General features: G+C 48.8%; 1 protein-coding gene across 8 annotated transcripts in view; it reads left to right on the plus strand.

The window, feature by feature from the left end:
• The window catches only part of ERG (ETS transcription factor ERG), a 176,615-nt gene that overhangs the window by 115,836 nt on the left and 34,655 nt on the right, over window positions 1-26,124 (plus strand). For 4 of the 8 annotated variants that reach the window (XM_032464733.1, XM_006193433.2, XM_014566628.2 and 1 more), the window contains 2 exons: window positions 3,152-3,369; window positions 19,528-19,679. In XM_032464733.1, coding sequence (XP_032320624.1) covers window positions 3,152-3,369; window positions 19,528-19,679 — 370 coding nt within the window. Of the gene's footprint in view, window positions 1-2,882; window positions 3,024-3,151; window positions 3,370-19,527; window positions 19,680-26,124 lie in introns of those variants that run through there. The other 4 variants (XM_032464659.1, XM_032464783.1, XM_032464992.1 and 1 more) reach the window with 3 other exon arrangements.

Genomic DNA, 26,124 nt, shown 5'->3' on the forward strand with positions numbered 1-26,124 from the left:
GGTGGGAGAACCCTCTGCCTCAGCCTTTGTCATTCATACCCGAACCAAAGGGATGATGAAACCTGCATGTAATATAACAGAGTCGAGTGGGCGAACAAAGGCGAGCCGTGGGTCCCTAGCGTTTGTTTTCTTTGAACAGCAGTTAATTTTATTGATCATCCTTGACGAAGCAGGTCTCTGAAACCACCCTTCAGCGTCTTTTTACTTACCTGTTGTTAAGTATGCTCATTTGGGGTGTGTGTGTGTGTGTGTGTGAGAGAGAGAGAGAGAGAGTTGGTTCGCTTATTTGTTTGTTTCCTTTTCCTGACTTGTACTTAACTCTAGGGGTTTGGCTGCACTGGTTTACTTAGAATCACTTTGGGGGGTACTAGATCCAGAATATGGGCTGTATTTCACCCCTTTTGAAATTAGATGTTTCTCCTGAAGCTTTCTCATTTTTTCGATTGTTTCTCTAGTGAACAAAAGCAACTTTCGGTATTCTGAAGTGCATGGCCTTTCTCATTTTTAGGCAGGATTAACTTGGAGGAGAATTTTAAGATATGAGGAAAAGATGTGTGTCCCCCCTACTCCGCCTTATCTCCGGCTTTTGTAATTTTTTTTTCTCAATCGATCTCAATTAACTTTGATTTCTTTCTTTAGGAAACCACGTGCTGAAATAATGCTTTGCCAGATGTGAGAATGGGTTCCTCCCCCTCCAAACACACACTGAAGCCTTGTTTTAGTTCTAGGATTTTGGTCCATTTGAAAAACCGTGTGCTTCATTTATTTGGTCAGTGGACGTGTTTGCAAGAACACCCTACGTTATCTTGGGGATAGACTAATATTTCAACACTGGGACGCTTTCTGTTGTGAAAGCCATTTTCTTTCTCATTTGTAATTTACAGCTTAGCCTGTCCCTTACGTCCAACCTGTTTCTGCCAATTTCTGATACAAGTTGCATATTTATTCAGGTTTCTCTTCATTGGCGAGCCAACGCTAACATTACATAGTATGTTATTCCCCTCCAAGCCTTGGTCCAGTCTGCAGGACCAGGCAGGAGGAGGGGGGCAGCCTTCAGCCTGTGTTTTGTTCAGAGTGTGTCAAGCCATTCTGCCCAGTGCTGCGATGGGAAGGGAGGCCCTGCTGTGCAGAACTTACTGAGGAAGCTGTCGTTTGCCTTTGTTCATTAGCAGGACTGCACTAATTCCATGGTGCCCATTTTACTTTTAAGCCCATGCCCTACGTCCCCTCACTCCGTTTGTGACCAGAAGAGAGAGCCTCACGACCCAGGCCCCGACATCTCCCACGCCCACTTCTACACAGCGGACTTCAGGGCTGCTGCCTGTTGGTTGATGTGTTTGATTTTGCTGAGTGTTCAAGATGCCTTACTTTTTTTCCGCCTCTCTCTTTCTTGTTCCTGATGCTGGCTCTCTGGCTCACACAACCCACCCTTCTATACATTTTGTGTTACTGTTTAAACCCCCAGCTTCCTCTTTCCCAGTGTCACAGGGCTGTGATTCTGAGGGACGTTAGAGAAGTTGGAGGTGGGGTAAGGGTTGTCATATAAGCACGGGCACCTGGCCACCACTCTGCGAGCCAGAGCTTGGAGTTTGTTCTTTGTGGTTCTCCCCCACTTCACTGATTCATAGCAGAGGGTGCCCCACGGTGAAGTTCATGTACTTGGGGAGCGATGACGAAGTTAGTCCCTGGGCAGGTGGGGGATAGAGTGGTGGAGGATGCACTGGGGTGGGGGTCGGGGGCGCTTTGTGAAGTTGCATGTGTTCCTGAAAGATTCTGAAACTTCTGGGAAGGGAGGGAGGTGTCGATCTTAGAAAGGCTGCTTCGTGAGGCTCTCTTCCTAATGCAGGGGGAGCATCCTTGCTTACTTAAATGTTAGTTCAAATAAGAAGGGAGTGCTAAGGGAGACACACACCCCAGACCAAGGACTGTAAGAAGGGCATTGTGGGCCATGGGGGCAGGAGGGAGCAGGTGATAAAACACTAGTCAGCATCGTCACTGATTTCCCTGACTGATCCTGGGTGGCTCATCTCAACGTGAGGCTCGGACCTTTCTGGATCTCAGACTTTCTCTGGACTGGAAGGTCTCTACCATACTCACTGGCTCCATAGTTCCCATTTTTTAAAAAATGTGTGACCGCAGCCAGCATTTGCTTCTCACTAGCCAACAGCAATTCCGAGGGCACCAAAGGGCTGAAATAAACGTGAGCTACCACACAGATTTCCACCCCCCGTTATAGAAACCGAAACTGGACTGTCTCGCAGTTACTCTGTGTAGTTGCTGCACAGTGTACCACTCAAGGAGCTGGAATCTCCAGATCAAATTTGCCTTTGCTGATTTGGCCATGAAAACAGAAGCACAGCCGTAAGCTCACCACTTGTTTGACTTAAAGCCACAGAAGAATGATCCAACAATGACAGATGTCGACTTCTCACCAAATCATGCAAAAAAGAGCAAAGATGTGAACTGAAAGTAAGGGGAAGAAGGAGCTAGTCAGGGATTCAGATATTTTAAACATCCTGGTATTTGGAGGCACCTGGATCTTTTTTTTTTTTTTGGTTCATTTATCACCCAGATGTTCACCATCATGAAAACACGGCTTGAAACTCTCTTCCGGCTGATAACTTAGAAGTGGAAAACTTCGTACCCCTGCCTCTTTGTGCCCCGTTTCCCCCTCACTCTTCTCCTAAGTAGCACTTCTTTCAGCTCTCCTGGGGATGTGGCAGTTTGGCCATATGCTTAAGGTGTTAGCCGTCACATTTCTTTTTTTAATCTTCATGACCGTTCTGTACCCTGTCTGCTTGAATTATAGATTGCATTTGTCAAATAATGACACTTGCAATTGGATGTCTTCTAAGACCTTTGAAATTCAACTTCCTTGAGTTGAGATTAAAGTGGGTATGATCCATCCTGCTGCAGCCAGGCCTGGGATGTTTGGAGACCTGCACAGAAGTTTTTCTAGGCTGGCCAGTTCCAACTCTTACCGTCTGGAGGAAAGAAAGCCAGCTACTTTATTCTTCCGAAAGGTACAAACGGATGCCGTACGAATTCCCTAAGATGGGGTCCCAGGTGGAAATGACTCTGATGTCAGCAGTGTTTTGAAACGTGACTGTCCTTCGGAGTGTCTTGACTCTGTGTTTCTTTGGGCATGCAGGAAGCGTTGTCTGTCGTGAGTGAGGACCAGTCATTGTTTGAGTGCGCCTACGGCACGCCGCACCTGGCCAAGACGGACATGACTGCGTCCTCCTCCGGCGACTATGGACAGACATCCAAGATGAGCCCGCGCGTTCCTCAGCAGGACTGGCTGTCTCAACCCCCCGCCAGGGTCACCATCAAGATGGAATGTAACCCCAGCCAGGTGAACGGCTCAAGGTAAGGAGACCGACCGCCGGCTCCCGCTCTCCCAGACACACCTCTGGTTCCCCATCCCTAAAAGAGGCAAAGTGGACACGGGTTGCACTTTCCCAAAGCCCACTTCAGAAAGTGATGCTATGGGATGGTCCCCTTGGGCAAGGCTGAGAAAATGTGTTCCCCAGGGGTTTGCGCTGAGGATCAAGGTTGTAAAACCAGTAGTATATTTACCGAGAACTCGCTTTGAAGATGTGGTGTTCAATTCCATTTCCCAGGCGTGAGGGCTTGGTGGGAGGGGGCCTCGCCCACATGTGGCAGGATTCATCTCTGAGGTTTTTATTGCCCGGAAAGTAAGGCTGTCTGGTGTTTTTGTGGAGGCAGAGTGTCAGCTAGTGGCCGGCTGGTGCCGCGCGTGTCCAAGCAGGATCCACTTTGCTGATGCATCCGCTTCCCTGGCCTGCCGCCCCTCCCCACCCCTCCTCCTCCTCCGTCCCCTTCTTCGGGTGTTGGCTGTTTATTCCTCTCCTTACACTTAAAACCAAGCGCCAGTGTCTCTCATCCATGTTATCTTTCCTGAGTTCGCCACGTTAACGCTGCTGCCACGTGGAAGGCACTAGGGAATCATCGACTGTCTGATCCCTGGCACGCAGAAGCAGTTCATCAGATCCCGTTTTGAAAAGTAAAGTTGATTTCAGTTATGATATCCTACCCCATATACCTTCAGGAAGAACAATATAGACTCTGAGGACAAAGAAATCATGATTCCTTTTAAAAGTTGCATAGTCTGCCTAGGGTCAGAAGACCAGCTTACTTTTTGTCAGTGATTTATGATGTATAAAGCCCTTTTACATCCATGACCTGTCAGTCCTCCACGCAGCCCTGTGAGGAATGCTTGTCCCCATTTGATGGATGAGGAAACTGAGACCCAGGCATTCTCCTGCTGACCCAGATTATCACTGAGAGTAACTCAGAATGTGGATGTAAACCAGGGATGTTGTGCTCCACACCCAGTGCGTTTTTCCACTCTGTTGCAGCTGGAATAGGCCCTTTTTGCAATATATATTTTAATGCTAAATATGTTTTTTTAATTGTCATGTTTTATAAGTGTTGGAAACCATTGCGTCAACTTCTAGTGTGGTGTCGATGAAGGTGCCAAGTCAGAGTCCTTAGCGGGAATGTCAGCGGTGAGCCTGGGGGTGCCAAACAGGGGGACGGGAGGTGCCAGGACTCACCTTCTCAGGCGCTGAGAAGTCTGCTCCCGTCTGTGCATCAAGTTTCTTTTTGAAAGTGGGAACAATAACTCTGATTTTGCAAATTAGCTACAACTCTGTTCCTGTAAATGGAATTCAAGCCAAGGCAGGCCCTTCTTGGACCTCATCAAGTGATTAAGTCCTAGACTTCTGAAAGGACCTCGGTAGAAAATGCAGTCGTGGGGTCAGGTTACCGGGGTCCTGGCAAGTTAATCGTTGCGTGTAAGTATGACACATGTAAAGCCTCTCCATCAGATAGTGTCTCCACTGATCACTAAGTGGGTGTGTTTCTGAGACTGAGAGGCATGCTGGGTAATCCTGTTCTGCAGACACAGCAGTGTTTACACAGAACAGCTGTGGGGTCAGCCCTGGGAACACGGATGGCTTCTGTATTTGATCCCATACATGCCAGGGTTGTCCCGGTGGGAGCGCTAAGAGCAAGAAATACATCAGCATGTGTGCGTGTGCGTGTGCGCACGCTTGAGAGAGAGACTGTGTGTGTAAAGAAGAGATTGTGAGAGAAATAGAGATGGTGATGGAAAAGGAGGAGGAGAGGGACGAGGCGAGAAAGGGAGACAACACTTAGGGCAAAGGGCGCCAGGATGGCTTCCAGCTGGCGAGGAGCAGAGCTTGCCGCGCCTGGGCCCTGGTCGGCAGAGTCCGGATTAGGGCTGGCTCGAGGAAGGCCTGTCTGGATTCAGCAAGCTTCACAAAGGAGACAGAGTGAGGAGGTGAGAACGGTAGTGCAGAAGCAAAACTTTCTCTTGTTCTCGCTGAGTTATTCCTGAATTTAAATAAACACACGCATACATACCCACATGCATACGTACGTACGTACACAGGTACAGACAGACAGACAGATGTACGTACATACATGAGAGAGAAGCGTGGTTCCTTTGACACAGGCCTGTGCCCCCTTCCATAGCTGACGTCCACTTGCCCTCCTGGCTGGGCTCTGGGGCCACCTTCCCAGCTCAAGGCGGTCCCTGCAGGGATTTGGGATGGGGTCTAGGGGATGGGGAGCTTGAGGCAACCCAGAGCCTGGCTGAGGGGCTTCCATTTCCAAAAAAGACGCGGGCCCTGGGAGATTCTCCCGCATTCCTCAGCCGGCTGATGAGGTAGGCTCCTGGGTCCTTCCTCTCAGGCGGGTGCAAAGCCGCAGGCTCAGCGGAGGGTCTCTGTCCCGGGAAATGAAATCGTTTTGTGAGGAACTGGACCGTTTTCTTGCAAGGGAACGCCAGAAGTGCCGGTGTCTTCCTCTTGCAGGCCCTTGTGGAATTCTGAGATTGCTCAGAATGCTGATGTCTTGGAAGTTTTCAAGGTAGCTCCAGCTTTTGCAGCAAACTGGGGTGTGTTTTGGTGGCGGATACCGAGGGAAGTCAACCCTAGTGTGGTCCTTGTCTTCCTCCTGGATGCACGGTGGCACGGGCTTGGCAGGCACGGTCCAGGAGGAGGGCGCCAGGGACCTCACCTGCTGTGATCCAGTCTCGTGCCTCCTTGAAGGAGAGTGGCGGTCGTGGCTGGAAGTTCTGGGAAAGGACCTCAGCTTTGCGGGACTGAGCCGTGATGCAGACGTCAACTGGTCACCAAGTACCATCCCTCCTCACTCCCAGGAATGTTCTGGGGAGACAGGAGGGTACATGTATTGATCATCTTGGTAGAAGAGGCTTTTGCCTGCCTGTCCATCCCCGAGCTCCATGGATCTGCAAGAGTCGAGCATGGGGCCTGGACCGATGTCAGTCATTGTTCTCCAGAGCAATGGAACCAATGGGATATGCGTTTAAGAGACTGATTTTGAAGAACTGGCTCACACGGCTGTGGACACTGTCAAGTCTGAGATCTGTAGGGCGTACTGGCAGGCTGGACACGCAAGCAGGAGTAGATGCAGCAGTCTTGGGGCAGTGTTCCTTCTTTCTTAGGAAAATCTCAGGGTTTGCTTCAACTGATGAGACAAGGCCCACCTCCATTCTCAAGGATTATTTCACATCAGTGGCCTGTAGATGTTAACTGCGTCTGTGAAATACCTTCAGACCAACACCTCAATTGGCATTGGATTAAGTCACTGATGCGATGCACTGGCCCCGTGGACCCAGGAAACTGACCGCACCTGGTATTCCCATCCCCTTTGCTGGTCAGTGGTTAGTGGGGCCATTCCTTTCAGACATTCAAACCAGTGTTTTCTGAGGCCAGTTCCCTGTCATTGAAGGGGCTCAACCTGGCTGGACGGGAAGCGGTCGCAGGGGTTGTGCATCAGATCGGTGGTTCACCAGGACCAGCCTGAAGGCTGGGACCTGGTGGAATACTACCAGGTGGGTGGTGAGGCATCGTCTGCTCTTCGGAACATGACAGCTGCCTGAAGAGGCATGGAGGGAGGAAAACCCAAAATTCATCTGTGGGGCTAAGGCTCATTTCAGCTAGAGGGTTAGAAGAGGCCCCACAGGCAGGAGGACTGCCGGAATCAGATCCGCAGGTTTGGCTGACTGGCGGCATCATCTGTACGCATGTCAGCTCCAGCCCCGTAAAACGGAATGTGGACCTGCATTGGCTCTGCTTTCGCTCTGGAGACCTTGAATAGCACCTCAGGTGTACCTACCCTGCCCCAGGTGTCAGGGAGCTGGAAGGGCTCACGGCAGAGATGCTGCAGAGGAAGGGGGAGGATGTGGTTCTCTACACGAGCACCAGGGATGGGGGAGCAGCTCCTGAAAGGGCCACTTCCCTGTGTCTTCTGGGAGATGGCCCACCACCTTGAAACACTGGCCAGAAGTGCCAGGGAGTTAGGGATTGCAGCTAGAAAAGTGAGCTTGTGTGTGGTGGACTTTGATGTAGCACACTTGCCTCTTAAAGTCAACTTCATGGGGAATTTATATAAGTCAAAAATTGAACTTGAGCTAGAATGTGTGGGCTGTTACCTTTGTGACCCCTCATTGCTCAACACCTCTCGGGGGAAGAGTTCTCTCTACAGCCTGGGTCTTGCCAGAACACAGCCCAGCTCTTTCCATGTGAGATACTGCCCCTGGGAATGGTCCTCTCTGTCTGTTTCTATCCATCCATTACCCTCAGAGGGAAAGGCCAAGACTTTGGGAGGAGGGAGGAACTTAGCTTCCCAACCAAGTGATGGAATTCTACCAAACCTCAGCCCAAACGTGCACACAAGCTCCTGAAATGAAAAACAAGCAGAGAAATGAGCTCTGTTGCCGTTATAACAGAGCGCTGCAAAAATAATAAAAGGAAAATGGGAGAGAAAGGGGCCATGCCTGGTGAGCCACCAGGGCCACCACTGCAGGTTTGGCTTGGTGGTGGCTGTATCAGAGGACACAATTCTTGAAGACGCTAATCCAATTGCACGTTGTGTGGACACAGCACATCATGTCTCAGCTTCAGTGGTCCACAGCCACCTTGCCTCTCCCCTGTCTTCACTCCAGCCTCCCAAGTGTTCACACAGTGGGGACGTGGAGACATGTCAGTGCAGACGAGCTGGAACCTGCTGTTCCCTGTGCGGTGCATGTGCACGGGGGGCCCGGCTGGGGCTTAGGGCCGCCTAGCCTCCGGCATGCCCCCTGCTAACGGCCGTAATTCTCTGTGAAGTTCCTAAGGCTCAAGCCACTGTGGACCAGCAGGACAGGCCAAGAAACAGACACATGCACACACACACACACACACACTCACAAGAAAATTGCCTTCCACTATGAGCAGGCAGTGTTGGGTGCAGTCCGCTTTACTCTATCCCAGCATCCCTGCCTCAGAGATTCAGCCGAATCTCAGGCAGGTTGCATTGGGCATCTGCTTCATCCTTCCACAGGCAATGAAAAATCCTGGTAGCCTACCTGGAGGTGATGGCAATTCCATGCTGGCCCACCTGGAGGCTCACTGCAGCTGAAACGGACTGAATTTGTGTGCTGGGCTGTGGGCCCTGCTCCTAGCCCAGGGCCCAAGCCACCTGGAGTCGTTAACCTATTGTTTAAGTCGTTGGTTGAGGGGCCCCCTGGTGCACCGATTCTCAAAGTGAGGCCCCAAATCCGCAGCTTCAGCACCACCTGGGAGCTTGTTAGAGAAGCAGATTCTCAGTTCCCTCCCAGATCTGCTGAATCAGAAGAGACTCTGGGATGGAGCCCAGGGCTCTGTGTTTCAACAGGTCCCCCAGGGGATTCTAATGCTCACTGTTTTGAGAGCTGCTGCCCTGTGGCAGGATCCAGGGAGGTGAAGACCAGGACTCCCCGGAGCTGGGTGAAGGTGGCTGGTAGAGTGGATAGTCTGGGGGAACAACGTGCAGAGGAAGCTTTGCTCCCAGGAAGCCCGTCTGCCTGGGCGCAGGGCACGGCCCTCACCTCACACCGCGGTGGTGTTTGTCTGGCTGAGCCTGTGTGATGAGAGACTGGGCCTTGCCTCATTCTGTGGTCTGGGAAGGAGATTCACCGTGTGCTGTGAGTAACTCCAGCCGAGAGTCAGAGTGCGGGATGCTCTTGGCGTAGTAGTTAAAAAGCCTGCCATCTGCATTGTGATGACAGAGGAGGGGGCTCCCTGATTTGGTCCATCTTGGTGTCGGGCGTGCTGGTTAGGCATGCAGGCATACCTTCATCCAACAAGTGACTGAGCATCTTCTGTGTGCAGTCAGTTTTAGGTACTTTATATACAGTCATAAAACATACAAAAAAATCTGTCTCACTTGGGAGATGCATTCAGTTTTTGATGGGCAAGATGGCCATTGAACCAGATGACTGATTAAAGTGTAGCGGGTTAGATTGTGGTAAATGCTAAGGAGAAAAATAAAGCAGGGAAGAGGGTGGCAGTTCTGGATGGGGCAGCCTGAGAACGTCACCTTTGAGACCATGACATCTGAGCCAAGCCCCAAAGTCAGCGAGGGAGAAGGTCCCGTGTTTAACCAGCAGAAGAATATTCCAGGCAAATGGAGTGGTAAGTGCAGAGGCCCTGAGGTCAGCCTGACATGTTGGAGGATAGCTGTGGCTGATGTTTAGTGACCAAGGGGAAAAGTCAGGGGAGATGAGATTGAGTGACGGTGGGGCCAGAGAGGGGCTTTGATCTTCACTCTGAGTGAGCTGGGAGACTGTTGGCTGTAAGCAAAGGAGGAACATGCTGTCACTCAGATTTGGCAGGATCTCTCTGGCTCCTGTGTTGAAGTCAAGACTCACAAGGAGACCCCTGCAGGACTCCTAGTAAAGGATGGTGAGGCCTGCATGAGGGCGTTAGTGATGGAGGGGTGGAGGGAGGTGATTGCGTTGTGGACGTATTTGGAAGGCAGCACTGGTGTATTTTGCTGACGGGTTAGACCTATGGAGTGAGGAAGAGGGAAGTGAGAAGGAGCTCCTGGTTTAGGGGTTGTACCTAAATGAGGGATGGACAAACTACAACTGGGAGTCCTCCCGAGATTCAAGCCGTGGCCCCTGGAAGTACCAGCCCAGGCAGTGGGGACGTGCACTGGGCTCTGATAAGCACCGGGCAAGGTGGGAGGGGCTCTGGGCGCCTCGCTTGAGTTCAGTGGATCTTACTTATTAAACCAGTGGTTCTCAGTCACCGTGGCTGTGCCCCCAGGGGACATTTGGCAATGTCTGCAGACATGCTGACGGTCACAGCTGGGGGGTGTTCCTGGCATCTGGTGGCTTGAGGCTAGGGGTGCCACAAGGATGCCACTTAACATCCGGTCACACACAGGACATCTCCCCCCGCCCCACCGGCCTGCTCCAAAACAGAATGGTCTGGCCCCAAATGTCAGTAGTCTCAAGGTGAGAAACCCCGCACTAACCCATTTATTTGCCGTTTACTCTTCATCATGGGCTGTGTTAGCTGCTCTGAAGATGGTTCATCAAGGGTGAAAAACATTCTGTGAGGTTGCATGACAGGTCCAAGTTCAGAGGGATGCTCTGGGCTCAGCCACAGCAGGGACACAGGCAGGAAAGACTCCCAGAGGAGTAATGTTAACATTTCTACCACATACTGTGATTTATTAATAGACTGTAGGATAAAATATATCATCCAATTTCCTCCTTACATCTGAGAGATGGCTTTAAGATTATACCCACTTTACGGATGAAGACCATTGAGTTTCCAAAAGTTTCCATAACTTGCTTAAGTCTGCCTGTTGTGGGCCACGTGACCCCAGGCCTGCACTCCTCTTCCTCCCTCAGGCCTGCTTCCTTTAGCCAGACATCTATCTCTGTGTGGACAGGGATGGTGGAGTTTCTTCCAGGTGACGGACAAACAGTATGTCCAATCTTCTGTCCTCTGAAAGGCGTTCAATCCAAACACAGCCCATATTTTGATTTCTTGGGTATATTACACGTCAAGAAGTTTTTCCTTCGTCTCATTTTACTTCATGACAGCAGATCAGTTCACCTGGCTTTCATCTTCACGTTACCTTCACGAGGTGACTCCAGACAGAACCATGTTTTAAAAATCATTGGTGTGATGGGAAACCCGCAGCACAAGCCTAGCAGTGGCTCTCAGGAGATACTTGTGAGGCTGAAATTATAAATTAAAAATTCCCAGTTTCACGATAGGGACTGTTCAAGTGTCCTCTGCATCATGACATTGGTAGAGGCCCTTTGCCTGGGGGAGGAACTGCTGCCGACAAACACTGGGTCTCTTAACGTCAGATCCTGTCATTTAACGTGCAGTGCTCAGTGTGTGGCATTTGAAAGCGGCTCATTGGAACTGGTCTCTCGCTGGGCCTGGACTCTCTCATGCCGTTCTGCTTTGATGCACTGAGATCTTACTTCACACGTGTATTCTTACGTTTTCTGTAAGACTACGTATTCTCTGAGGACGGTGAAATATGCAGCTGTGATCGCATTTGTTCCTGTCTGCCTCGGGGCTCTGAACCGCGCTGGCATGAGAGATGTCAGGCTGGGTCACCTTCCAAGCGGTGGGCAGCGCGGGGTGGGAGGAAAACCACCGGTTTTCCCGTGACAGTGCGGTCGGGTGGTCACAGCTTATCCCCCTTGTCAGGGGCCTTGTGTCTTTACAGACGTCAGGTCATTGGGCTACAGGGCTGAGACGGGGACTGAAAGGGAAAAGTTAGTGAGGGGGACAAGTCCTCTGTTACTGCCTCTGTGTCCAGAGCAGACTTTCCCTCATCTGTCGTCCGTGGCGTCACTCATGACCGTCTTTGCCTTCTCTTGGGATGTCGAATGAAGGGGCACCATGTGGAGGAGAAGTCTGAGAGCTGTACCCTTCCTTAGGATGCAGGGGAATCCCATCCGTCACCGTGGGTGTTGATAGCAGGGACAAGGGGACTGTTTGGCATTTTCTATCTTAAAAGTAAAATCATCTCCATTAACCAGGATTTACGTAGTCTGTTGGGCATTTAAAAACCTGAAGCTCCGTAATGGCTGTTGGGCTTAATTCCTTCCTCTCTGAAAAGTGGAAGTGCTTCGAGAAAAAAACCTCACGAGATAGAAAAGTCGCCACGTGTCGTTTTTGTCACATGGCTATCTGAAGAGCGCTCATTCAATAGAACATTTTGCCTCCATTAAACAACGAATTCTCAGAGGATGCATTTCCCGTTTTCAAAGGTCTAAATGTGAGATGGTCCTGATACCCGTTTTCAGCTGTTAGGAGAAATACGTATTTAAATAATGAAACTTTCACGGGGAAACTTCAAGCTCCTTTAAGGGACAAAGAACTAACTGTTGGTGGTGACGTTTTAATTAATTTAGTCTTCAGCTGCTTGGGAGGAGCGGGAACGGGGACAGGGCTGGGGAGGAGGGGGAAGAGGCTGAAATTCCAGGTGTAAGAGAGAATGTTTAGTAAGGGTAAAAATAACACACAGCTGTGAAGACAAACATCTCCAGTTTCACTTCGAGCCCGGGCTTCTGCATGAATCACTGCCGAGCTCCGCCCGCTGCTCGGGCCGTGGGGTCTGAAGCAGCTTTTCCACTGCCTCTGATTCAGAAATAAAACAGACCCACAAATTACCCCGGAGCTCTCCAGACAATCCCCTCCTTGTCTGGGGTCCTAAAAATACCTTTTGTGGTGACTACCTCAATTCATGCTGTGAAGCTCGATTAGGGCTTGGTGCGGTCGACTTAGGCTAAGCATGTGCTTTTAGGATTCTTAGGAGGAAAACCACCTGAGGACGGACGGATTCCTATTCAGGCTGGAGCCAGGCCTGGGCTGCGGGCCCCCGTCGGCCTCCTTGGGGCCCTCTCGTGGAGCTGACCTCTTTGGACCCTCGGGGTAGAGCTGCCAAAGAAAGCGTTTGTATTTCCCCCATGCGGCATCATCACCAAGTTCTAGACACGAAATCATCTAATAGACTAAAAAGAACATTCGGAAAGACAGTGACATTCTAATAAACTGGGATAGGCCGGAGATGGCAGGGGAATAGACATTAGCTTGCTTACCCACCTAAGAGTTGGAGGTGCTGTGGAATGTGATCTTCAAGGGTGGAGTTCATAGAGCTGGGGAGGGGGCGCTTCACCCATTCAGATGCAGGCACCATGAGAGTAGGGGCACTGACGGCTCCCCAGCACCTGGGACAGTGCCTGGCGGAGAGACTTGCTTCATGAGTATTTGTTACATGCATGAATGAATCGAGGAGACCCAGGACCAGTTGGCGGGGAGAGTCCAGGGAGTGTGCATTTGTCCAGAGGCACTGTGGGCCAGGGAAGACTTGGGTTGCCTGTGGCCAGCGTGGACTGTATTTGGGGAAGATCACTCTGGAAGCAGAGAGAGGACTCTCTGGAGGGAAACCTCAGGACTACTCCACGTATTCTCAGAGCACGTGATGGAGAACAGGGCAGGGGAAGTCATCCCCAAGTGCAGAAGGAATCCAGGAACAGGAAGGACAATGGGGCTTGAGGAATGGGTGGATTTTCGAGGAGATTGGTGGGTTGGCCTCTACCCACTAGAAGAAGTTATCATGATTGCCCAAATTTGATTTTGACTTGCCTTGGACTTTCTCAAAGGCCTGAGTGCCTCCGCTAACCGTTGTGAAGTGAGGGTGAATCACAGATCTCATGGGGCTGGTGAGCTCAGGGCTGTCGCCTGGGGCCACGTACAGTGACATCTTTGGATAAATGAGGTCCATTCATGCGCAGCACATCCTTTGTAAAGCCAATAGCCACGTCTGTGCCTTTGCACTGCGGGCGCTTTCCATGATCGAATCGGCCCCGCTGTTAAGTAGACTCTGATGTGAGAAGACCAACGTCAGATGCCAAGTTTATTTTGTTTCTCAAAAACCAAGGCCCTAATTTTGATTTCTCGGTACGCTTTTAGAGGCACGTTACCTCCTTTTCAAAAAAAGGGATTGTGTATGGAAACAGCTAAATGAAGCTTTTGTCTTGGGCTGGGATCCACTTAATCTTAAAAAAATATTTGATTGACTGCTTTCCCAGTGCCTCTGTCCTGGTCCTCAGTTCCCTCTTCTGAGTCACAGGCACTCACACTCTGCTGTCTTAGCACGGGAGCTTCCTGCCCGATTTCCTCACACTCCTGAATGTTTGCCCATCATCTCTGCAGAGCCTGCGCCATGCTGAGCGCCCCAAGGAAGTTTTGGGAAGGAATATATGACATTCAACTGTAAATCGAGGTGGCCAACTTTTTTTAAACTGAATTTATCAAAGTTCATGTGTGTCCAAATAAACATGGTCATCTTTTGTGTCTTCCAAGAGGCTCTTCCTTTGCATGTGGCCATCCCTACTCATTTCACATTTGCCACCCTCTCCATGACTGTCCTCGGGGCCACTCCCAGGATATTCTCCCTGAAAATACCCAATAGTGATGCAACCGAGTGTTCTGAGGGTCCCTTCCATCATATTTTGTGTCTGTGAAAGAGACTACACGTGCAGAGTTACCAGGTGAGGTTTTATTGGGTGGTGGTCAAGTACTTGGACTCAGGACCCCAACTGTCTGGATTCAGATCCCAGCTCCTCCGCTGCTGGTGGTGTAACCGTGGGCACGGCCTGTGTCCAGCCTCCCTGCACATCACCTGCAGCACTGCTGCTGCCTATTGGTGTTTGACCTTGTGGGGCTGCTGTGTGGCTGAGACGACTAGTAAGAGCTGGCACGTGGTATTTATCGCGTGCTAGGCACCATTTTAAATGTTTCAGCCATAGTGAAAACATGAAAAGAGTTTGGAGCTGTCCCTAGCATGAGCAAACAGTCAAATACAGGATAGAAGGTCCAAAGAAGAACCAAAGAAGGTTTGTCAATATTTGTTTGACCACCATGCATTAGGTATTCGCAGAGGCAAATCTGAATTTAGAACATCTAAATTAGAAGGTTGTGGAAATTGAAATATACAGCACTCCAGCTCGCAAGATGTTTCCATTTTTCAAGCATTCTTTTTCTTTTTTTTAAATCTTTTTGCACTCATCTGTCTGGTTGGCCGGCGTTCTCCAAAAACAATGTCAAGAGGATAAGTATGGAGCACTGGCTGAGGACACACAGTCTCCTGATTTCTGTAGCTGAAGCAGCTGAGAGCTGTGTGCCCAGAGCGCCCTGCTTTATCACCAGCCCCTCCTGGCCCTGAGTGGAATATTCTTAGATCTGTTATGGGATGCTGGGAAGGATGCTGCTTGCTGCATCACCCAGTTCTCTCCAGGAGAAGCCAGGAGAGAAACTTCTGTTAAGTTTCAGCCCAGGAAAAGCTTTGCTTCTGCTGAATAATGGGTTCATTGATATCTTTCTGACACCTTGAATTGTCACAGGGTATACTTCTTTGCTTGGGCTAGTAGAAAGTTCAGAGATAAATTGATGTCCTACCTCTAACAACTATAAATAGTAAGCTTACTCGATGTGCTGATTTTATCTCTTGATCATTTATATTATCGTTTTGTGTGCATTTTTGTAATCCACCTCAAATGTCACATAGTTTGAAGAAGGGCAGGGGACTAAAATATATTCAGAGCCACCACACGTACACATAAATACGCCAGAGTTGCAGAGAAAAATGATGGACTCTCCTCCTTAGAAAAATGTGAACGTAAGTTAAATGCGTATTCATGCCGGTAGCTTCTGGAGAGTCTTGCCTCGGGGCTTGGGAATGGAGTTTCTTCCAGGCCTCTGATTCTGTAACCCTTTGAGAACCCCGTTGGGTTTGGTAGCCTGTCCAACTTCTCACCTTAATTTAAATTGAGTAGAATTTCCAATTTATTTGCTGTTCTTTGCCATGTTCTTTCACCGTTAATTCGTAATACTAGTATGTTTTAGGGAGTTAAGGCCGATGTTCTCATCTCACCCGAACTGAATTCTCCAGATGCTACTTGAGAGTGATTAGTTAATTGAGGTTCAACAGGTGACTTAGTTGGGCATGAGTCCCCAGCTGTCAGAAGAAGGGCACCCACACCCCATCTTGTTCATCATGAAGGTTGAGGGGTCTTTCTACGCTATTTCTGCATTGCCCAGGGTGACCGCAGTTATGCCCAAGTGGCATGGAAATGTGTGAGACTTGCGGCAGAGGTTAAGCTTCTAAAGTTGTGCGGCTCCAGACACGTTTTATGGGACTCTGGGAGTGACACACCCAGTTTTTTGCCCCTATCCCTGCTGTTGTCCAATGCCTTTCTGAAATTCCTAGTCTGAGCCAGCCTTCCCCTCTTGGGGTGACCCCAGCCCAATGTGGAATTTCTTCTGCTGTGAGCAGAGGGAACCAGCTGTCTTCCTGGCTCCCATTCCCTCTCACTAAGGCCACATATTGTATGGGATTGTCAAGACCAGCGTTTTGTGGGTTATAATTAGAACCCAGACCTGAAAATGTGAATTTGAGAATACGGTTAAGACACAATAATTTTTTATTTATGTCATTGTGGTAAGAGCACTTTACAACTGAGACTTACCCTTTAAACAAATTTTAAACAGTGTACATTACTGTTGACCAAACGTACAAGGTTCTACAGCAGATCTCTTCTTTCATTTTACTTGGCTGAAACTTTATGGCTGTTGATTAGTAACTCCTATTTCTCCCTTATTTACAAAACAGAAATAGACTCACAGACGTAGAAAACAATTTATGGTTATCAAAAGGGACGGGAGGGATAAATTAGTGATTTGGGATTAACACATACACACCACTGTGCATAAGATAGATAAACAAGGACCTACAGAATAGCTCAGGGAAATAGTTGTTGGTCTGAAGGGTCCATGATCCCCAGTGTCCCCTATTTCTATAATTCTATACATCTCTTTGACTTTTAAATTTGACTTTTTAAAAAACAAATTTTGACTTATTTATTTATTTACTTATTTATAGTTCTTATTTTCTATTGAACTGTAGTTGATTTACAATGTTAGTTCAGGTGTACAGCAAAGCGATTCAGTTACACATATGCATATATACTTATATACATTTTTTCAGATTCTTGTCCAGTATGGATCATTACAAGAAATTGAATATAGTTCCCTGTGCTATACAGTAGGTCCTTGTTGTTTATCTATTTTGTATACAGTAGTGTCTATCTGTTAGTCCCAAACTCCTAACCTGTCCCTCCCCACCCCTTTTCCCCTCAGTAACCAGTTTGTTTTCTGTGTTCTTGAGTCTGTTTCTGGTTTGTAAATTAAATTTGTATATATATATATGTTTTTAGATATGCCTTTTAACTTTTTTAGGTGGTTCACTGCCTTGCTGGAGAAGACAGAATTTATGGTGTGTGGTATACTGCAGGCCCTGAATGAAAATGGCCCTAATGGATGAGTGAATGAATGAATCTGAACATTTAGTGGCATCTTTGTACAGTTGTTACTTAAGTTACGCTCACCACCTGAGTAGCTTCTGAAGTCTTTTCCTAAAGGACCAAATCCCTTTAACTTTCCTCCCTAGTAACTTCTCTCCTTGAGACAAATAGACCAAAACATACACACTCCACTCAACTGATGGAATTTTCCAAAGGGATAGGAAACTAAGTCTCAAGTGAAGGTGTTCAGTGTTTTGATGTTAGGATGGGTCTTTTGGAGATAAATGTTTGAAGCCAGGAAAAACAGCAGCAAGAGGAAATAATGCATGTGTAGCAGCGATGGAAACATAGAGGATCTGCACCATGGGAACTGAGACCACTATTATTTTCAAATTTCCTTCATGTTAGTACAGCTGTGAGGATGCCACGAAGCAGGTTTATGTATTTCCAGGCCCGTCCTGGGCGACCCCATCTATAACCTCCATCCACAGGCTCCGCTGCTCCTTCCTCATTGTCAACCCTTAGCTCCTCCATCAGCACTAGGCATGTGCAAGGGATGCTGAGAACAAATCTGTATTTTGAAAGTTCCCAGACGCTGAACAAACTCTTTCCAGGGCCTTTGGTCTGCCCTCCCTGTCCACAGCCTGCCATGGCCTTTGGGTCTGGAATGACCTCTCCATCCCACCTCAGCCCTGTCCTACCCAGCACGTGCCCTCCTGCCTCCGATGCCTCAAAGCTTCTCAGACTTGAAGGTCACATCCATGCCAGGCCTATAGTTCCAGGATTCTGCAAGTTGGCTGCCGAGTTCCAGCTAAAAGGTGTGAAGGAGACAAAGGAGGGCCCGTTGGAGTGGAGCTCACAGCCGTCAGGGCCTCAGATATTGGGGTGGAAATCTAACATCCTGTGGATATTTGTAGATTCCCAAGAGTATGAAAACCCTGTGTTGGGCAGCACTTGGGAGGAAATTTCCAGATGTCCACCTTAGAAGAACTCAACCCAATTACCAAGACCCCTGCAGCTACAGGGATCGTGGGTTAATGGTCTGTGGCTTAACCACCTAAGAAGGCACTGACACATTTTTCTGTTTCATCCACTAAGCTGGATTTTCTGTTTGGTGTTTCCCTATTGCGTATGATTTCACTGTGTCCGGTAACTTTCAGATCTCACTTAAAAATATATATAGTCCCTTTTTTCTTTTTCTAGAAAAGCATGCTTGTCTTTATCCACGTGGCCTTGGCTGCCTGGACTAACAGTGGCCCTGTGGGCTGTGAGCTGTGAGCTGAGGGCCAACAGCCGACTCCTTCCTGCAGACACACAGCGGGTTTCCCACCCCAGTCCCAGTCCTGTGGGGCTCCTGGGGTCCCCTGGCCTGCTGCCTCCCAGGGGGCCAAGCCTGTCCTTTCTCTGCCTTTGGGCCTGCCCCTCAGCCAGGAAGACTGGGAGACTTCAAACTCCATATCTAAAGACTTGGCTGCTGGAGTTGGAAATTCAACACAAGGATTTCCTTCTGAGGTTTTGAAGAGGCGTGTCACTCTAAGCTAAACTGAGTGGCCCCAGGGTCTCCTCCCAGCATCTGTGCGTGTGGCTGGTTATAGTCAAAGGGGGAGAGCAGGCCACAGTTCACTGTTCCCCTGTGAATGTTTCCAATCCGCTGTCACAGATGGGGTTTTGACGTGACAGTTTCTGAAGGAGCTAGCTGGAGAAATGGAAGCCAGGTGGAAGGTTTGCATCCCATGTGCCTACCCTCTGCTTCCACCGAGCCTGGGCACCGTCGTGGTCTGCTCCAGCTGCCACCGCAAAATACCGTAGACTGGGAAGCTTAAGCAATAGGAATTTATTTGTCCCAGTTGCAGAGACTGGAAGTCCAAGATCAAGTTGCCGGCAGGCTTGGTGCCTGGTGAGAGCACTCTCCTTGGGTTGTGGATGGCTGCCTCCTCACTGTATCCTCCGTAGCAGAGAGAGAGAGGGAGAGAGGGAGGGAGAGATCTTGTCTCTTCGTCTTCTTATTAGGACACTAATCCAATCCTGGGGGCCTCACCCTCAGGACCTCATCTAAACTTGATTATCTCCCAAAGGCCGCACCTCCAGATGCCATCATGTTTGGGACTAGGGCTTCAACAGGTAGTTCTTGGGGCAAGGGTGGGGACACAGTTATTCAGTTCATAACAGACCCCGTATTTGTCTTTTCACACACATGTGTCTTCTCCTCCCCCTTCCTGGCTTCCCTCTGCGGGTCCCCAGAAGACCAAGGAGGCCCGCTTTCGGGTGGCCACGGTAACGGAAGAATGTGTCTTCTTCTCCTGCAGAAACTCCCCCGACGAGTGCAGCCTGGCCAAAGGCGGGAAGATGGTGAGCAGCCCTGACACCGTGGGGATGAGTTACGGCAGCTACATGGAGGAGAAGCACATGCCGCCCCCAAACATGACGACGAACGAGCGCAGGGTCATCGTCCCCGCAGGTCAGAGGCTCGCGGCCGGCTCCGCGTCCGCAGGCCACGCCTTTCTAGAGCTTCTTTCAACCCTCTCTTCTCGCCCGTGGCTTTGCTCACCCTCAGCCGCCTAGCAAGATGCCTGTCAATGGAACCCATGAGAAGTTGGTCTACCTGTGACGACATGTTCCCTGATCTGTGTGTGTGTGTGTGTGTATGTATGTGTGTGTGGCGGGGGGAGAATCCATAAAAAGTGACCTTTCTAAGGAGGACTCGCCCTTTCTCTGAGATGATTTGGCAGAAAATCATTTTTCTTTTATTTTAAGGACACCAAATAAGCCTCTCTTTTATGAAATGCTGTTTATACTAGAAGGCAGGCCTTTAAAAAATTGTTTTCTAATCTGGCAGAACAAAAAGTTAGGAACCCTATAATGTGGTTCCATCTCAAAATCTGAAATTCCAGCTATCACTGGCTTATGCTAGACTCTGGGAGTCAGAGTAAGTCTTTACTGCAGAAGTTATTCTAAACCCAACCCGCAACAATAGCTCTGGATTTGAGGAAGATGCCAGGAATTTATTTATTTAGCAAAACTAAAGGTTTTAGGAAGGCTGCCATCAAATTCCTCAGAGGAAATGCACTGCATACAACGCAGAGCATCCCAGCAACCACAGCACTGGCACCGGCAGCCACTGCTCGGTGGGTCCTCACTCTCTAGTAGGTGTCTGGTAAGCGATTTGGAGACATTGAGATGTTGGTGCCGTGAAATTCTAGGAAACCAGAAGTGTCCTCATTCCAGTGACCCTGATATGGAAAATGAACCTCAGAGAGGTCAGCACACAGTTGATAAGAGGCCGAGTTGGAACTCAGACAGGCCGGCCTGACGCCTTCATTCTCTGCCTTCGGGTGTTGGAATGCATCCCAGCGCCTTCAGTAGCCCTGAGGGCTCCGTCCCATCACTCTCTGAAGCCACCTGGTCTCCGTGTGGTTCTGCCTCAGCCCCAAACCCTTGACTCCAGGGAGTTCTGTCCTTCATCAGGGCTCCGTGCAAACATCTCTCCTTTCCTGGCCACCGCCTTCTAGAGCCGCCCCTCCCCCAGCGACTCTCAAGCCCCAACCTGCGTCGTTTTCCTTTATTGCATGTTCCCCTTGGTCGCCGTCGTGGATGTTGATGTGAAATTTTGCTTATTATCTTCCTCCCTCCATGGAGTGGAAGCCCCACAAAGTCCTCCCGTCCATGGCCAAGCACAGGGCCTGGCACGTAGCAGCTCGGTGAATATTAACTGAGGGGAGGAGGGGTGAGAGGGTGCCCAGCCGCTGGGCAGTACCGCCCAGGAAGGTGTCCGTGGGCGGAGGTGGCGCAGACTTGATTCTCCCTTGCGCCAGAGCTCACCTCACGTCACCTCCGTGACCCCCTCCACGGTGTGATTCCCACCCCGCTCCTTATTCTCTGTAGGATCACATCCCGCGGACTTCTCTTTCCACCACCTTCCAAACAGGAGCGTTCAGAGTGCAGAGCGCTTGGCATAACGTCCGACTTGGGTTCATGGTGGGTCTCCCTTCAGGGCTGGCACTGTGGTTTGAAGCAGAATGCATGAAGCTGATTGCACGCAGTTAGGTGTAAGAGGGGTCGTCCTTCGGGGCCACCCCTGATCCTAAAGCACTGCTGTAAGACTTCTGTGGGAGACGGTGGGCATGGAGTGTCATGTGTGCCTTATGAGAGGGGCAAAGCTGGTTCTGATACTCCCAGGAAGGCGATCAACATGTATAGAGAAGGCATGAATTTGGTTTGATCGTGACAACTGAACTGTGACCTGAGACCCGTCACCTTTTGCCGTGATTTACAACAGGAAGCACCCCTGTGAGTGGGAAAACACACGGCAGTGCGAATGCCCGAGTTGCCCGTCCTGGGTGTGTGGCACCTAAAAGAGGCTTGAGAACAGGGATGTGCCTGGGGAGGGCAGGGGTGCTGCTGCCTCAGACACGGGCTGGATAGGAACAGGGTGAGGCAGAAGCCCAAAGGATGTCCGCCCAAGCCCCGGTTCACCTCACCCCTTGCCTTCCTCCTTAAGAATGTAATTTCTTCAATTTAGGCAAAAGAAAGTCTTTAGTTCTCTAAGATGGGAAGAGAGTCAACCTGAGGAAAGGCCCGCACTGAAGATTCTCATCTTGGTTGCTCGTGGAATCACATCCTTTTCACTGAGGAGGTCCTGTTTCTGTCTTGCTATCAGTGCGCTTTGATGCCATCAATAGCTTTTCCGGAGGCCAAGCATGTGGCTGCAGATATTCAAAAATGAAATGTCTGCATTCAAACGTTTCAAAATACAAAAAAATTCAAAAAAAATTTTAAAAACCATTTTGAATTCAAACGAAAATGAATGTTTGACTGCAAACATTCAAAAATGAAATGTTCAGAAAACAGGAGAGATAGTTACATGGAAAGAGGCGTAGGACCAGTAGAATCGAGGCAGAGCGCCCAGCGTTTCTGAGCTGGGTCGTGGGTACTCAGAGAACGGCAGTTGGACGGGTGGGAGGAGGATTACGCAGATTGGCTCATATGGAGTTTTTGTGTAAAGGCTGGTTTCATCTCCTGAAGAAAGTCCTCTTTCAGCTGTTCCCTCCTTTGGTTGCTTCACACCAGCACGGAGGCAGTTATTCAGTTAATGGTGTTTGTAAGAGAGCTAATTGTGGCTGATTGTGCAAGTTGTGAGGCTTTCAGTTATTGGTCAAACCTCACGTATGTGTGCTCATACATGCACACGAATGAACACACACACACACACACACACCCCTGCACTGCACCATCTGAATGATTCCCCGGTGTGAAAACTGCAGGAACTGGGGGCAGCTCTGTTAGCCACTGGATCTCTGCTGGAGCTGTGGGATCCAGGCACCTCGCTCAGGCACATTTTGGGCACAAAGAGGTCTGTGTACATAGTGGGAGTTCTCCAAACCCAGTTCCGACTGGTTCATGCAGTTCCTACTAGTTAAACATATCGATTGGTACTCATAAAAGCAAATCAAAATGATAGCAGGAAAAAAAACATTAATTATTCCTAAGCATTTGCACCTTCAATCAACCTCATACCAACAATCATCTTCTAGACCTAGAAACGGTCCCGGTGCACACTGAGCAGAAAATCAGTGGGTAGACAGAGAGGAGGGAAAACAAGACCTGGGGGCACTGTCTGCATTCAGATTGGGCTCCTGTGCCTGGATTTCTCACTTCTCCAAGTCCCTGGTTCTGAGACTCTCTGCCTTTAATTAACTCAAGAGCTTTAAAGAAACTCATAAAATACCCCTTAATGAATAAATACATGCCTTCATTTAATAAATTTACCCTGTCTCCTTGTTTCAGAACAAGTGTAAGAAAGCTCACCCAAATGTAAGTAAATGTATTAGAAACATGGGCTAAAGTAAGAACTTAATAGAGGCAGTGAGACCAGGAGTGAGGTTTGTATGTTTATGTATCTGTGCTTGTATCTTTTAATACAAACTTTTAAATCCCACACAACTGCAAAAGGTGGGTGTTCTTTGACCCCGAGGGGTCAGCAGGCTGAGTGAAGGGGATGTCTCAGTCAATACGTGCTTCAGTGTCTCCAGGAGAAAAAGAAAACTAATGTGGGCGGATGGCCCAGCTGGTAATTCTGAGTCTGGAGAAAAATGCATTCCTCGGTTTGTCATAGGAGGGTGACAGGGAAGGCACGAGGAAAGTGCTCAATCAGTAAGGTCACCAGACACTGTGGGGGGCCCTGGCTGTTGTCCTGGCAAGATTGGTGATTGTACCTCTCCTTCTCGAGGTGTACTAGTTAGATAAGACATCACACCTGTGCTTTCTATCTATCTATCTATTATCTATCTATCTATCTATCTATCTATCTATCTATCTATCTATCATTTGTTCTTTCTCTCTCTGTCTCTATGTCTGTCTGTCTGTCTATCTGGTGTGCATATCTATGTGTCTAGGTCTACATCTCATGGGGTTAGGCTGTTTCTTAGGCTCATGGTTATAGATCAAAATATCATTCAGTGCCATCAGTCTTAATTAGAGGGGCCCCAGACGTGGGTGACCTAGTTAAAGGGCTCTTTGTCACCTCAGCTTAATTTGGAGGCTGCCTGGGAAATGTTTCTCCAAGTATGATCAGAACCCCTTGCATCAGGATTCCCTGGGAGACTTCTGATTTAACCATTTAAATTTCCAAACTTCCTGAATCCGGGTGCAGGGTTGAGGATTCTACATTGTGAGCATTGTGAACACATTCCTGGGGGGTTTCCACGCATGATAGGGCTCTGATCCAGAGGGAAGACACTGAAGGAATTTTACTCTAATAGAGCTTAGTTATTTTGAACAAAGGCATGATATGTCACTTTTGGAAGAGGGAGTTGACAAAATGGAAGAACAGAAAATAAAGAACAATTGCACAGTGACATCCCCCTCACCCCACCTCCCCATGCAAAAAATGAAGAATTGCTTACTTGTAGGAAGGAAATTTGTCTTCCTAAAGCTGCTTTTGGGGGCTGGCATTGGCTGGCACCATAAATTCTGTAAAGAGCACATGTCAAGGCATTCACAGGAAAATCCTGGGCCAGTAACAAAGCACAGCATACAGTGTGCAGGCTGAGAAAGGAGCCCCGCCGCTCCATGCACCGTATTGGCGCTGAGCTCCATTCTGACGCCTTGATCAGGCCCAATACTCGGCCTGCATCCATTTTACTGTGTTTTGATCAACAGTCACAACAACTTGGGAACAACATGGAATGTGAACGCTGGGGGTTTCCAACTCTCCTTCACCAAGGCTGAGAACGTAGACCGATGTTTAGAAACAATGGGTCCCCATCATGCAACGGAACCAGTATGTTCTAAAGCACGTAAGTTTTGTGATGTCTCATGAAGCATCTGCATCAGGGATGCTGTCCCTCTGTGTACTGGGCAGCCTCTGGCAGTCATTGTTACTTTTTAGGTGTTGACAGTGTGCTCGGTGATTTGCTAACCCAGAGGGCCAGCAAAGAGGAAGGCATGGTCTTCATCCACTTTTCTTAAATGTTGCAAAATACTGACCAAAATGCAACAGAACCTCGGGTTTCAGCAGCTTACATCATTGTGAAAAGATTTTTCTCGCTGTTTGTATTCCCTAAAATAAATGCCGAGGCGTCAGGCTTTTCAAACACTTCTATTTTGACTTTCTAAGTCACCTTGAGCCCAGGTGCTCATGGTAGTCAGAAGTCTCAGAGATGGAGTTGCCACATTTATCCCTTCACTGGTTCATTGTCTGCATTCATTCATTCACTCATTGAATACCGAGCACTGATAATACCCCAGTCACCAAGAATAAAAGCATGATTGTGAACTCCCTCTCCATGGCCCCCAAAATGCATGGCTGGAACTACTTGTGTTGTGTCTAACCTGGGCCCTCCGTGCGGGGTAACTTGTACTCAGTTCGCGAGGTGTTCCCCGGGTGCCTGTTACTCTGATGCTGGTCACAGAGGAAGTGACCAGAGCCTGTGAGACGCAGATAAGGACCGGACACATGAAGTAAGTAGTTTGTGACCGGAGAGTGTGTGATTAAGAGCTCAAATGAGTGATTCAGATGAATGTTTCAACATATCTGAGGAACAAGATGACTATAAACGCGACTCATAAAGAAAAGCTGCCTTTGGGCCCTCATGGCATGATTTCTAAATTCCTTTGCAGCCTCCGCCATTTGCCTCGGCCCATCCTGCCCTCTGGTCACATGGTGCCACTGGTACTCTGCGTGGTCACCATCCAGTGTCTGCATTCATGCTGTTCCCCCTGACGGGGTGCCCTTCCTCCTTCTCTGCTAACAAATCCTTCTCCTTCCTCAAGGCATCTTTGAGATCCACCCTGTCTAGGAAGTCATCCTCGGTCTCCTGACGTCTTGTTTCTCTGACAACATCTTACCAGTTCTTTCATCACCACACTTAATTTTGTTTTACATTATTTAGAAAATATTATATATTTTATATAATGTATTATGTTACTTATAATGCACCTGTATACTGGATGTAGCGTTTGAGATGACTTGTGAACTAAAAACTGATAATCATGTGAACCAGTGACTGAAGAAACAGAAATTCGGGGTTGTACTAGGTAATTACAATGATTAAGGTAAAACCAAAATCCCATGAAGGAAGAATGTAGCCAAGTTGGCCACCGGCTTGGCCAGGATGCTGTAGCTGAGCCCCCAGCATGGCTTTGAGCCGCATCCCTGAAGCAGATACTTCATGAGACATCACAAAACTTACGTTCTCTAGAACATATTGGTTCTATTGTACAACGGGGACCCACTGTTTCTAAACATTGATCTACGTTCATGGCCTTCGTGAAGTGAGTTGGAAGCACCCAGAATTCACATAAGAAGAGCCATTTGGGGAAATTATCTCCATTTTCAAAAAGAAATTTCAGAGGGAAGGCAATGTTTTTCTCAGCGCAGAATCCTGAAAGCAGCATTCCTGGAC

The sequence above is a fragment of the Camelus ferus genome, chromosome 1 (assembly GCF_009834535.1).
Source record: "Camelus ferus isolate YT-003-E chromosome 1, BCGSAC_Cfer_1.0, whole genome shotgun sequence".
Lineage (NCBI taxonomy): Eukaryota > Metazoa > Chordata > Mammalia > Artiodactyla > Camelidae > Camelus > Camelus ferus.